Source organism: Vipera ursinii (assembly GCF_947247035.1).
Source record: "Vipera ursinii genome assembly, chromosome: 1".
Taxonomy (NCBI): Eukaryota; Metazoa; Chordata; class Lepidosauria; order Squamata; family Viperidae; genus Vipera; species Vipera ursinii.
Window position 1 is genome coordinate 200,775,276 of NC_139512.1, and position 14,916 is coordinate 200,790,191.

General features: G+C 42.0%; 1 protein-coding gene across 1 annotated transcript in view; it reads right to left on the reverse strand.

Annotated features, from left to right (window-relative positions):
- Positions 1 to 7,201: 7,201 nt before the first annotated feature.
- SPTLC3 (serine palmitoyltransferase long chain base subunit 3) overlaps positions 7,202 to 14,916 on the reverse strand; it is a gene marked incomplete at both ends in the record, with an annotated part of 102,450 nt that continues 94,735 nt past the window's right edge. Inside the window, 3 exons of the mRNA XM_083349754.1 lie at positions 7,202 to 7,315; positions 8,740 to 8,869; positions 12,658 to 12,793. Coding sequence (XP_083205880.1) covers positions 7,202 to 7,315; positions 8,740 to 8,869; positions 12,658 to 12,793 — 380 coding nt within the window. The remainder of the gene's footprint in view (positions 7,316 to 8,739; positions 8,870 to 12,657; positions 12,794 to 14,916) is intronic.

The following is a 14,916-nucleotide window of genomic DNA, read 5'->3' on the forward strand; positions in this document are numbered from 1 at the left end:
CAGGTTTGGTTCCCCCCCCATTTTCAGCAAAAATCCATAAAGGATTTCCAGTTACAAATGAAAATAGCTGTTGCTTCTTCCCTAATTAAACAAGTCAGTTTTTCAATTTTTGAAAATTCTGTCATTTTCACCAATTCCTCTGCAATAGATATTTCTGAATATTTTTGTAGATGTCTTATAATGTGCAGCTTTGACCTATCAGGTTTTTAAGCAGTTTCATTGGACTTTCATTTTAACCTATTTATTTTTATGGAGTTTATTTTTTTAAATATTGCTCTCCTTGAACTTCTTTGGAGTGTTTGTAAACCCTATGAAAACGTGGCACATTTTAGGGTCCAAGTATATTAAACAGAGATCTTTGTTTCCAGCTTTGGAAACTGTTAGACAAATATTAAAATTCTGAGCACTGAACTCTTGTCCTTAATATTCTCATCTGCTGAAACTGCTTTGGTTTAACCATTATGGTCCTCCGATGCTTTCTTAAGTGAGACAAGTGAATGAATGAACTTTATTGTCAAAGTATAACCATGTATACATTGAGATTGGCTGAGCCTCCCTTCGTGCCCCCACCCACAACTCACAGACAACAAACCCATTTTGTTACACCATGTGAGCTAATTGCACAATACACCAGCCTCGCAAGTCAATCATACATAAAGTTTATAAAATTATTTCCCGTTCAAGACCCTAACAGCCCATGGATAAAAGCTGTTTTTCAGCCTGTTGGTACGGTTGGCTATATTCCTATATCTCCTACCGGATGGTAGGAGAGTTAAAAGATACCGACCAGAGTGTGAGTCATCCCTGAGAATTTTCCTCACTCTTCCAAGGCAGCAAGCCCTGGTGATGTCATCCAGTGGTGTCAGGGGACAGCCCACAATGTCTTGTGCTGTGCTCGCCACCCTCTAGACAGAAATGTCTTAGCTATGGCCAATCATTAATTTTCCCCAATAGGTTTTCTGGCCAGTTTTCTTCTTTTTCACCAAATAATGCTCTTTTGATCTGATTTTATAATTGCTGTATTTTGACATTTTAAATATTATTTCCCTGCTTTCAAAACATTGGAGCCAAGGAGCAAAGTAAAAGATTTTAGGGAGGTTGGCCAAAGTCCTCACAGTGCATTTCAGATGGCCTTGACAGATTTCTTTATCCTGGAAGAATAGTAGTAGTAGACTTTATTGTCATTTCAACAATATACAGTACAGTACACAGTGAAACGAAACAACGTTTCCCCAGGACCAAGGTGCTACATCAGATGACACAAATCAAAAAAGAACAGAACACAACTACACATAACTCTAAAAACTTTTAAAAAACTACAAATACAAGTATTTATAGTTCCAGTTTCTTTGTATTGAGAATTCTAATGGCTTGTAGGAAGAAACTGTTACACAATCTGGATGTCCGAGCCCGAATGCTCCTATATCTCTTTCCAGATGGCAAGAGTAAAAAGTGTGTATGAGGGGTGTGTGTAATCAGCCACAATGTTTCTGGCTTTATGGATGCAATGAGTGATGTAAATATCCATGACAGAGAGAAGAGCAACCCCAATGATCTTCTCTGCCATCCTCACTATTCACTGTAGGGTTTTGTGATCCAAAACGGTGCATTTTCCAAACCAGGCAGTAATGCAACTGCTCAGGGTGCTCTCAATAGTCCCTCTGTAGAAGATTGTGAGGATGTGTGGTGGAAGCTGTGACTTCCTCAGTTTCCTCAGAAACTAAAGACGCTGGTGGGCCTTCCTTGTTATGGAACAGGTTTTGAGGGACCAAGTGAGATTCTCCGCCAAGTGAACTCCAAGAAATTTGGTGCTCCTTACAATCTCCACAAAGGAGCCATCGATGTTCAGTGGAGAGCGGTCATATTTTGTCCTCCTGAAGTCAACCATCTCTTTTGTTTTTTCTACATTCAGAGACAGGTTGTTGGCTTTGCACCAGTCTATTAGCTTCTCCACCTCCTCTCTATATGCTGACTCATCGTTCTTGCTGATGAGACCCACCATGGTCGTGTCATCAGCGAACTTAATGATGTGGTTTGAACTGTGCATTGCTATACAGTCGTGTCAGCAAGGTGAACAACAGGGGACTGAACACACAGCCCTGAGGGGCCCCAGTGTTCAGTATGATGGTGTTATGAGGTCTTCCAGTCAAAAAGTCCAGGATCAAGTTACAGAGGGAGGTGTTCAGGCCCAACAGGGCCAGCTTCCCCATCAGGTGTTGGGGAATAATAGTGTTGAATGCTGAACTAAAGTCTATTAACAGCATACGTACATATCAGTCCTTGTTTTCTAGATGACTGAGAGCTAGATGGAGTGTAGTAGAGATGGCGTCATTGGTAGAATGATTTGAGCGGTATGCAAACTGCAGTGGATCCAATGTTACGGGTAGCAGGGTCTTTATGTGTCTTATGACAAGCCTCTAGAAGCACTTCATGATGATGGGAGTAAGTGCAATGGGACAGTAGTCATTGAGGCAAGACACAGATGGTTTCTTCGGCACGGGAACGATGATTGTTGTCTTGAAGCACTTTAGGACAACAGTGGTGCTCAGAGAAATGTTAAAGATGTCGGTGAAAACATCTGCCAGTTGGTCTGCACATCCTCTGAGCACTCTGCCAGAAATATTGTCTGGTCCCGCAGCTTTCCGTGGGTCAACTCGACTTAAGGCTTTCCTCACGTCAGCAGTGGAGAGACAAAATATTTGGTCATTGGAAGGAGATGTGGTCTTCCTTGCTGTCACGTTGTTCTGTGCTTCAAAACGGGCGTAGAAACTGTTCAACACATCTGGAAGTGAGCCATCGTTGTCACAGGCAGATGGTAATATTCTGTAATTAGTGATGGCTTGGATGCCCTGCCACATATGCCGTGTGTCACCACTGTCCGTGAAGTATTGGTGCATGTGCACGCTTTGCTCCTTTGATGGCCCGGGACAATTTGGCTCTCGCTATTCTTAGGGCTGCTTTATCACCTGCCCTGAATGCAGAGTCTTGAGTTTTCAATAGAGCACACACCTCTCCAGTTATCCATGGCTTATTGGGGTGTAAAATAATTTTCCTGGAGACTGTAACATCATCAATGCACTTGCTGAAATAGCTGTATACTCCTCCAAGTCAATGGAGTCACTGTTGGTTGCAGCCTCCCTAAACTTGTCCCAGTCAGTGCATTCAAAGCAGTCCTGAAGAGCAGAGATGGCTCCTGCTGGCCAGGTCCTCACCTGCTTCCATACTAGCCTTGAACGCCTGATGAGTGGTGCTGTATGCTGGAATTAGCATAACAGAGATGGGGTCTAAATAACCGAGGTGGGGGCGGGGCTTCGCCCGATATGCACCCGGGATGTTTGTATAAACAACATCCAGCATGTTTTCCCCTCTGGTTGCAAAGTCCACATTTTGATGAAATTTAGGGAGCACAGTTCTGAGATTTGCATGATTGAAATCTCTGGCAACAATAAATAATCTGTCAGGGTGTGTGTTCTGCAGTTCGTCGATAGTCTGGTAAAGTACAGAGTGCTTCCTTAGCATTAGCGCTAGGTGGAATATACAGTGAGTATAAAAGCAGTGGTAAATTCCCTGGGTAAATAAATAAAAAGGTCTACATCTCACAACCATAAACTCCACAAGTGGTGAGCAGTAGGTGGAAATGAGGACAAAGTTTATACACCATTCTGTGTTGATGTAAACACACAGTCCACCACCACGGGTCTTACCACACAGAGCTTCGTTCCTATCGGCACGAAACGCGTCTAACCCATCCAACTGAATAGTAGCATCTTGAACTCTTATCACTCAGCCATGTCTCCATAAAAACAAAGACACAGCAATGTCTGTATTCACGCCGTGTAGCTTGCTGGTGTCTGATGTAATCTAATTTATTGTCCAGGGAACAGACATTTGCTAGCAAGATAGATGGTAAAGCAGGCCAACTAAAGTTAGCCTTTAACCTAGCATTTACCCCTGCTCATTTTCCGCGCTTCCGCTTCCTCTTGCACTGCTTCCGATCCCCCCTCCTCCATCCATCGGCTTCTGGTGACGCCGGGGTCTGAAGGCCTGCGCTTTGGAGCAAGCCGAGGTTACACAGCTTTCTCTGCAAATCTTCGGTAATAAAGTTATTGAAGTTGTTGGAGTTGCTTCTGAGTTTCCATAATGTCTGACGATGGTACACGTAAACACCAGTTGCTCTGACATCCATATGTTGTGTAAGACAGCTACCACGTAAAAAAGATAGCACCACTTTGGTTCTGCAGTGGCCGCTGCGAGCTACTGCTGTGCCACCAGATTTAAGGAAACTTATCAAGGAATAATTTTGTTTTAGATAGTAGTTCATATAATTTGATGTTGGAATAATATAACTGATCTGTCCAACTTTCACTGTATCAGTACCATCTTTCATGTCACCCTATGATTAGGATGGGGACCCTTCTATAATTCTCTGCACCAGGGTGGGATTCAGCCGGTTCGCACCACTTCGGCAGAACCGGTAGCTAATTTTTTTGTGGCCCAAGTCCAGAATGGACTTCCAGAAGCGGCATCCACACAGAGAACCGGTTGTTCACATATTTGAATCCTACCACTGTGCCACACTTTTATTTATGGCTCTCTAGTCCTCTTGAGACCATGCTACTGAAAATCTTGAGAAAGAGGCAGATTTTCTTTCATGTGATTCCCCCCACCTCTTGTTCTTGGTCTTATCGGGCAAAATACATTGATTTCCACTTCTGAGTATGTTAACTCGAGCAAAGAAAAAAAATTGAAGTCACTGCATTTGTAAAACCTCTTTAGTGCTTTCAACAGGTCAGAAAACTAGATTGTTGTTACAAGCAGAAGAAGCTGCCCTATGTCCTAATTTCCAGAGGCAGTGAGAAGCATTTGATTCTGCTGTTAAATTACGGATGTGAAAATTAGTGCAAGTCAGGAGAAATTAAGGTGAAAACAGCAAAACCAGATAAGATGACTGCTTTTCTTTAAGTTCACCATTACAGTTATCATGGGACTGGCCATCCTGCACATGGGAACAAAAAAAAATGAAGACAGCTTTAACAACAAACTTCAGAATTCATTCAACACCCATTTCTTCTGCTTCAGGCAGCATAACTATGTACTGCATTAAGCCAGAGTCCTGCTTTCTTTGATCATGATCAGAGCAGCTTGCTCTTTCCAGCATCTGCTGTTACTAGACTGTTCCAAGCATAGAAATAGAGTGAAAAAGGCAAAAGCAATTGCTAGTGGTTGAAGAGAATTATGGAGGAAAAGACAGTGGGAACAGGGACTTCTGGAAATTTTGTAACACTTGTAAAACACAGTTTCTTTGTAACATATGGCCATTCATCAGGGGCGGATTGTTCCTGAGTCATTGTGCCAATTTTTTTTATGACCAAGAAATGAACCAATTTCAAATATTTTTAAAAACACACAAAAACATCCTTTATTTTTATACAGTAGTTTTAGTATAGTGCACAAACATGGGCCCGTTTAGTGTTTCTCAAGTTCATTCGCCAACGTGAACAATCATACAACACTGTACAATTCACTCCTTTTGCCCTCCTATAGTTCTGAAGCAGAGACCCGATATTCTGGAATGCACAGTGGTCCATTTTTAACATTATATTTTATGGAATTTTATTAAATTGAATAACAAAAAGAGACCTCAAAACTAGCCTTGTTTTATCCTCAAAGCTGCTTTAACAAGCATGGGAATCCCATACTGTAATTGGTATTCCACAATTTAATTGTTCAGTTCTTAAATCTAATTTTGCAGCTGTGTGTTAAGTGGATACCACAGCTTTTCAAGAACATGAAAGTGAAATACATCTGTGAAACAGAAAGCTATGCCATCTCTTCATCAGACATGTTTACAGTACCGTGAAACTTTCAGAATGGTTTGTATCTCTCTCAAAAGTGATAGAAATGCCTTTCACCTAGTTATCTTAGAGTACGTGTGTGCATATAGCTATCTGAGACCTTAATTGTTGAGGCTGGACAATAGTCTGAAGACAGTGGTATATTCTCATTAGTCTTGGTCTTATTCATTTGGTGAAACAGAAATGGAATTATATCCACTTGTTCCTTTAATCTCCAAATGCTGTTTTCAAATCAACCGGTCAGGTTTTAAGAGCAGTTAATAATTTTAACCTCAAGAAAAAGATGGGTATATCAACCTTCCAGAAAAGAACATTCACTGTGGTCTCCTTTATTAAGTATATCTCATTGAAGCAATAAAGTAAAAGGGCTAGTTCTTTCAGCCTGAAGATGTCAGTCACAAATGGTAAAATCTTTTGAGGATTATATTTTGTAAATAGCCTGAGTATTTTAATTCAGCAGTATGCTTGTGGAGCAAATAAATATTCTTGGAGAAAGAAGTCTTACAAATGACATCTACTTTTTTCATATTGAAAAGCTTAACACATTGCAAATAGGAAAGTGAAATGATTATTAAAACTGTGTGTGACAACTCTAAAAACCTACCTGAAAATTAAATAAGTAATCCTCCTTTAAATTATGAAATAATTCAAACAAATCAACAATGTTGAATCTGAATTAACATTGTTTTGGCTTATCCTTGGTTATCAATTGAAATATAAAAAGATTTTTTAAAAAATACCAAGCAGCAAAGATGAATTGGTTTTTTTTCTTTACTCAAAACTTTCTAACAATAATACTTAGTTACACAAAACCATGAAAGACCATTGACTACCCCTGAATCTGGCTCCTGTTTACTCAGTATGTCAAAGTATTTCTACTTGATGGAGATTTTTTGCCTAAATCCTGGTAAGCTGCAACGGAGATATACCTCTTCTATAAAGAAGAGGCAATTTAACAAGATAACTTTTGTTCAGCTAATATATTATATTCCAATTCACTTTAAAAAGTGTTATCATAATTAAATTTTTCCAAACTCTGCTCCTAAAACAGCAACAAGAGCTGTGTAATAGCAACCAATTTAGCAGTTAAAGTCTTTGGGGGGAGTCTAATAATAATAACAATAACAATAATACTTGTATTTCCTGGTGAGAGAACTGCAACCATGTTCTAGTCCTTTGCAGAGAGAATCCAATTTGGTAAAAACAGACATAAAATGCTTCTCTTGGATCAGTTTAACTGTGAAGCAAAACCATTGTTGGGAAAACAGAAATGCATTCTTGTTGTTGAGATCCCCATCTCCTCCTTGTATCATCATTATACGGTTTCTCTGTAATGGGAGGGAAACTTAATTTTCAAGTTCAAAGCTTGTTTCATCATACAGTTCAGGACGAGATGACCTAGCATGCCGGGAATATTTCAGATACAAAAAATCACCCAGTTCATCTAGAGTGTTCAGGACCTGAAATGCAATTTCAATATATTAGAGGAGACATGCTCAGCATTTTTAAAAAGACACAAAAAGTCATGCCTGTTTCTAGTCTGGCATTCAACGTTGAACTGTTATGAATAATTCATTCAATTTTTTTTCAGAACTTCTACAGAAATCCATGTATTTGCAAGTTTCTTGTGGTTTCTGAGAACTGCTTGATGAGGTCTGACAAGATCCCCTGGGTTACTAGAATTTTGCCTGGTTCTGATCTTGATGAAAAGGCATTGTTTTGAAAAGGGTAATACGGACCCTGTAGGGGCATAACACGTATTCAGTATACTCTTTGTGTGGGTATGCTACTTTCATAACTTTTTCTTTACCTGCCTTTTAAGCAGCAATAACATGTTTGGGGGAAGAAACATTGCACATGAGTATGTGTTTAACATTAGTATTAAACTAAATTAAATACATCTGAAAAAAATATTACAGCACTACACCATTATAAGTCAAATTATGTGGAGATACTACGTACATCCCTGCATCTTCCTTGCACCATCTTGAAGATGGCTTATTGAGTTATTGAGGATTTTTTCCTTACAGCGAACCTTCTACCATATTGCTAGGCTATAGCCAAGGTTGGCTGAATCTGGATCAAGGTCATCTAATAGGGGACGTGGTATTTTCCATATGGAAACTTTTTATGGACATTCTATATTGCAAGGAGGAGGAATACTGGAGGATCAGCACCCTTGCTTGGCTCCACCTGGCTTCCTACAGGATTGGTGCTTTCGTTCCAAAACTGGTGATTCAAATCAAATAAGAAAAAGGAAACAGCTGTACTGTGTCCAAACACTTTGGAAGAATTATATGGTTATAACACCGATTTTTTAAAACTTACTAATCCTTTTTTGTGGCCAAAGTATGTGCTTGCCTTCCACACAAAACTAACAGCCAAGTGAGGTAACTCCTATTAATTTTAAGATTAATTCACAGCATAAAATTTAGGGTTTTATTTTCAAATTACTGCAGAGAACAGGTCCTGAATGTCTCTAGCATTGTATTTTTATCAGTTGTCCATAATGTTGTGAATATCTATCCTAATGGGATTTCAGGATTTCTAAAGGGTATGACTCCCATCATTCATAAAATTATATATACGTTTATAATTCCGCTCCCTTTCCACTTTGACAATTTAAGAATTCTATAAAAACTCAAAACCTAATACAAGCGGGTTCAATGAAATACACTGCTTAATCTGTACTTCCTATCTTTTTAGCAGCAGTGTGTTCTGATGTTTCTAATTATCTAACTTAAAAGCTCCAAAGGCTCTGTGATCAAATGAAGCTTAAACAAGGAAGACAAAATTACAGCAAAGAAGAGAAATCTAGTGAGGCTTCTCCCAAGTCCATCCAGGAAGTGAAGTTCGCTTTGTAAGTCTATCCCTCTGTGCTTACCGTGTCTAGCATCTCCCGCGTGTGAGCAGTGGACACACAAAACCGAGCCCTGGATTCTGTGATTGGGGTAGCTGGGAAGCCAACTACAACCACACCAATGTTTTTGGCTAACAAGAGCCTTGCAAAAGCCCTGAGTAAAGAAACAAGGTGAAACAGAGCTTATTTTCTTAAAACGGCATTATATTTAAAAGAACAAAGAATAAGAATTGCAAAATAATACCCAAAACATGTACACATTCTGATGGTATATAAGAATCAATGTTAATTTTTTTTTAAAAAAAATCCTTCCAACAGGATTACAGCTACGCTTAGTTCTTTCTTATGGTATGTTACTGTGTATGTATGATAAGGACATTCAAAAACATTTATTTGGTACATTTAGTATACTTTAACAATTCAGTGGCATATGAATAAACAATAAGGGGCTTCAGGTCTCGCTTTCCTTCTCTGTGCTTGCTTTTGGCAAACCAGACTTGATAGGTTTTAATTAAATTGTCTAATTGTGGCTTCCATATGCAGTTAACTAATCATTTCTGAATCCTCTCCAAAGGATCCTTTAACAAATGCACCAAATTGGAAGCTAGATTACATTATCATCTGTCTGTCTGTCCTATCTATCTATCTATCTATCTATCTATCTATCTATCTATCTATCTATCTATCTATCTATCTCTATCTATCTATCTATCTATCTATCTATCTATCTATCTATCTATCTATCTATCTATCTATCTATCTATCTATCTATCATCTCCTTCTTTCCCTACCATCTCCCACTCCCTTGGGTGTAACCTTATTGATGTGCCAAGTTCCTGAGCATATACTCTTACATCGTGTAAATCTTTAAAAGGCTACTGATAAGCTTAGTAAAAAAAGGCCTGTCCTTTTTTTGGAAATTCATCTCCGTTAGGATGAGATTTTTATTCTGGCTGAAGGTGTGAGTCTCTTTGTGAGATTTGGTTCTGAGGCGCAGTTGGGCTTGCTGCTGGTGTACATTTCGCCTAGTCGCGCAGCGGCAGCCCTGCCCGAGCTGCTCGATATCCTCTCGGGGTTGGTGGTTGAGTTTCCCAAACTTATTGTTTTGGGAGACTTCAATCTACCATCCCTGGGCGGTTCATCTGAGCTAGCTCGGGAGTTCATGGCTTCCATGACGGCCATGGACCTGACGCAAGTAAATTCTGAACCTACTCATGAGGGAGGCCACACCCTTGACTGATTTTTTTATCTGGACGGTGGTTGGATGATCTTGGTGGGGGCTCTCCATTTATTATGCCCCTGTCATGGACCGATCATCACCTCCTGCGGCTGGTCTTCCATTTTGCCACCCCCCGCCGTGGGGGTACGGAGCCAACTAGATGGTACCGCCCCAGACGCCTAATGGATCCTGAGAGATTCCAAGCGGCGCTGGGGTCCCCACCTGCCTCCATTGCTCACAACTCGGCGGATGCCTTAGTGGAAGCCTGGGAAAGGGCAGCCACTGAGGCACTTGACCGGGTTGTACCCTTGCGGCCCCTGACCCGGTGCAGATCCCAGTGAGCTCCATGGTTCTCCGCGGAGCTCCGGGAGATGAAGCGTCGGAAACGGGGCCTAGAGAGCTGTTGGAGGTCTAGCCGATCCGAACCTGACCGGTTGCGGTTAAGAACCCATATTAGGTCTTATCTCGCAGCGATGAGGGTGGCGAGGTGTAATTACTTCTCCACCCTCATCGCGTCCGCAGATTAATCGCCCGGCCGCCCTGTTTAGGGTGACTCGCTCACTTCTTAATCAGGAGGTGAGGGAGGATCCCTTGCAGGGTCGTGCCGAGGAATTTAGTCAACATCTGTCGGATAAAATCGCTCGGATTCGGACCGGTTTGGACTCCAGCTGGGCAGAGTCTGGCGATCAGGACACGGGCGGTCTTGTCAATGTTATCTGGGAAGAGTTTGATTCTGTGACCCCTGATGAAGTGGACAGGATTATGGGGAGGCTGAGCTCCACCACATGTTTATTGGACCCGTGCCCTTCCTGGCTGGTTTATGCAGCTAGGGAGAGGACACGAGGCTGGCTCCAGGCGGTTATATCTGCTTCTTTGAGTGAGGGTTATTTCCCCACCATCTTGAAGGAGGCGGTGGTGAGACCTCTCCTCAAGAAGCCTGCCTTGGACCCAGCTGTATTGAACAACTTTCGTCCAGTCTCCAACCTTCGCTTTCTTGCGAAGGTTGTTGAGAGTGTGGTGGCGCATCAGCTCCCTCTGGTCCTGGATGAAGCGGATTATTTGGACCCCTACCAATCGGGTTTCAGGCCCGGGTACAGCACGGAGACGGCATTGGTCGCTCTGGTGAATGATCTCTGGAGGGCTCGGGATAGGGGATATTCCTCTGTCCTCGTCCTATTAGACCTCTCGGCGGCTTTCGATACCATCGACCATGGTATCTTGCTGCGGCGTATCAGGGGATTGGGAGTGGGAGGCACAGTTCTTCAGTGGTTCTCCTATCTCCTGGGACGCTCGCAGTCGGTGTTGGCAGGGGGGCAGAGGTCGACCCCTAGGTCTCTCGTTTGTGGAGTTCCTCAGAGGTCGGTTCTCTCCTGTTCAACATCTACATGAAACCGCTGGGTGAGATCATTCGTGGTTTTGGAGTTGGGTATCATCAATACGCCGATGATACCCAACTTTTCCTTTCGACCCCAAACCACCCCAGTGATGCCCTCGCTGTGATGTCCCGTTGCCTGGAGGCGGTTCGGGTCTGGATGGGGAGGAACAGACTTCAACTCAACCCTGACAAGACTGAGTGGCTGTACATTCCGGCATCCCGGGACATTCAAAATGTTCCATCTCTTTCTATGGGGGGTGAGCTCTTACCCCCCGTGGATAGGGCTCGCAACTTGGGAGTCCTCCTAGATTCACGGCTTACTCTGGAAGATCATATAGTGGCCGTGACTAGGGGGGCTTTCGCCCAGGTTCGCCTGGTGCGCCAGTTGCGGCCCTATCTGGACCGGGATGCCCTGTGTACGGTCACTCATGCGCTCGTGACCTCTCGCCTTGACTACTGTAATGCTCTCTACATGGGGCTTCCCTTGAAGACCACTCGGAGGCTCCAACTGGTACAGAATGCGGCCGCGAGAGTTGTCTTGGGAGTTTCCCGGTACTCCCATGTTACACCTTTGCTCCGCGAGCTGCATTGGCTACCAGTTGTCTTCCGGGTGAGGTTCAAGGTCCTGGTTATGATCTTTAAGTCCTTACATGGCATGGGTCCGGGTTACCTCGGGGACCACCTGCTGCCGGCGTCAACTTCCCTCCGCCCAGTACGTGCCCACAGAGAGGGCCTCCTCAGGGTGCCTCCGGTCAGGGAATGTCGACTGGTGGCCCCCAGGGGGAGGGCCTTCTCTGTGGGCGCTCCGGCATTATGGAACCAACTGCCGGTTGAGCTCCGGATGGCATCAGACCTCCGATCCTTCCGCCGCGGGCTGAAGACCCACTTATTTGAATTAGCTGGTCTGGCCTGATGGGGGAATATGGGTTTTTAAATTGGTTTTTTAGTACTTTATTATTGTTGTTTTTTAACTGGGCACTGGTTTAATTTCCTTTTAACTTTTGTATCATTATTTATATATGCCCTGTGAACCGCCCTGAGTCCCTAGGGAGAAGGGCGGTATAGAAATCAAATAAAACTAAAACTAAACTAAACTATTCATTATTTTTAATCACATAACAAGTGAGAGTTTACCCACTGCTGAAGTAACATAACAAAGAGAACTTGCAGCCTATTCTTCCTCACAAGATTGCATGGACGAAGGGGAGGGAAAAGCCCCAGTTTGCTAAGGGTGACTACCTATGTTCCTCTTAACAGCTTTTAAAAATAATTACAAAATGAAACCTGAGTTTAAAAATTATATTCTGAAAATTTTGTACAGTTTTTTGTGAAGCAGGAATTAACTTACCCAACTTTGCCAGGTAAATAAAGAAGTAAAGGCACAACTGGAGAATCGTCATTGCCATAAATAATGAATCCTAATTCATGTAATCTTCTTCTGAAGTACCTCGTATTTTCTGCTAGCTGACGGATTCGCTGACGTCCTGAAAGAATGAATGAATTACAGAATTCAGAAAAATCACGTGCTTTACTTGCTACCTAAAGACAAAAACAGAATAGATATTTACATTATAAAAGGACTAATGAACAATTTGTTTGAAACAAATGAGGAGCTCACCACTTCTCAGACAAACGGTGTAAACTGTAAAACGGATTTGTGTAATTATTTCCAACAAATAAGTTTTGCCTAAAATTAGTAGACAAAATAGCAATAATGATGAGACCGAGTGAGGTAGACATTCTACCTGTTGGCTTTTTAAGAGGATTCCGCAGTAACATAAGCAGGCAGAAGAACAACACATTTTTCTCCTCAGGACTAATTTTCCCTTTTGTCCAATCATTTTTCTGCATCTAGGCAACGTGTGCTGAAACCATTTTAGGGAAGAAAAAGAGTGGTACTAATGGAGAGGTTCCAAGCTCTGTTGACAGACTTCTTTTAATAGAACAATTCTCTTTGTTGCTTTATATTTGAAAGAAAGGGGTGTGAAGTGATCGCCTCGTTTCAAAGCATACTTTCTTTTTTTCCAGAAAACAGAGAACGCTTTTCAACTCCATTGAAAAGCCCCTTAGAAATATTTAGCCATTCAGAAAATTATGATCTACCTCTATACTGCTTGAATACAATAACCTTGGATATGTCAGGATATGCAAATCTATCTAAATCTGATCTCAGAACCCTTACCAGGTCCACCGACACCCTTAAATTCCTGTGCTGCCCTTTTGGAATATGAAAAAAGAATTTGAAGGTGCACACAAGATGTCATCTTATTCAATATAACTTTCAATGCAGCTGAAATCAGCTAGCTGAACATGTTTTTCAGGACCACACTGCCTCTTACGGATGAAAGTACTGATCTGACGGAATCATTATTCAGTCCGCTTCAACTTTTTGGGACCTAGTGAACATCATTTCACCAAGACTGTCTGTCAATAGCTGCTTTCTCTAGGTTCTTGTACACTCATATTTCATCCCTGATAGTATCTAGCCACCTGGTTTTCTGTCGGTCTCCTTCTGATTGCCTTCCATTTTTTGCCAGCATCAGGCTCTTCCAATGACTTTGCCTTTTATGTGTTCAAAATAGTTTGAGTTTTGGCTTACTATTGTTCACGAACTGCTTTCAATGAGTAGTTGGGAGGGGCAATTTTATCCCGTGGATCCAGATGGTTGTGAATGCCTTATGTGAGAACGGGTTGCCTTCCACTGTGAAAGAAGTGTTGGTTCTTCCAGGTTCTACAGGTGTTGGACAATTACTATGCGGTGTTCAATCTTACCTTAGTTGGGTAAAGGTAAAGGTTGTGGTGACAGTGATTCAGGACCAATTTGGGGCACCCTAGAACAGACATGTCAAACTTGCGACATCACGTGATGTCGCGCAAAGTATTGGGACGGTTTTGCCATTGCCGGCAATGGGGTGGGTGCAGCTTCCGGATGACACATCCGGGCCCACGGGCCGGCAGTCTGACACCCCTGCCCTAGAATGAATTATCTAGACCTTATCACCCAGACTTCAGGCCGAGGTAAAGGACAGTGATAGCATTTGTAACATTGTGAGATTCCTGAATAGGGATAACAGGACTTGCTAGTACTGCTTCTTAATCAGCAAATGTCTTTTAGAGGTTAGGTTTATCTATTCTGTTAGTTTAATTGTACAGAATTGTCACTGTTATTATTTTGAGCTGCTGGGAGTCTATGTACAGTTGTAATAAGATATAAATATGATAAATAAACACTTTAATTAATGTTGACACCCTCGTTTACCAATTTTGAACCATTTAGTTGCTCTCTATTTCATTAACTGTTGCTTCCTGGTCATCAAGTAAATTACTCAATCGGCAGATGAGATAGCCTGATACATATTTTAGGGTTAACTACAGGTTGTGGTGAACACAGTAGGAAGTATTTGAATAAGCAATAAATCAAAAGTAGCCATTTACAAAGACTTGCTTCCCTTTTCCATTATTCCTGAGATGTGTACAGGCTGTCCTTGAGTTATGATGGTAATTGGGATTGGGATTGTCATTGCTAAGTTATGTGGTCCTAAAGTTTGACATCACGTGAATGCATTGCTTAGCGAGGGCAGTTCAGGCAGTCCCAATTGGTGTGGTA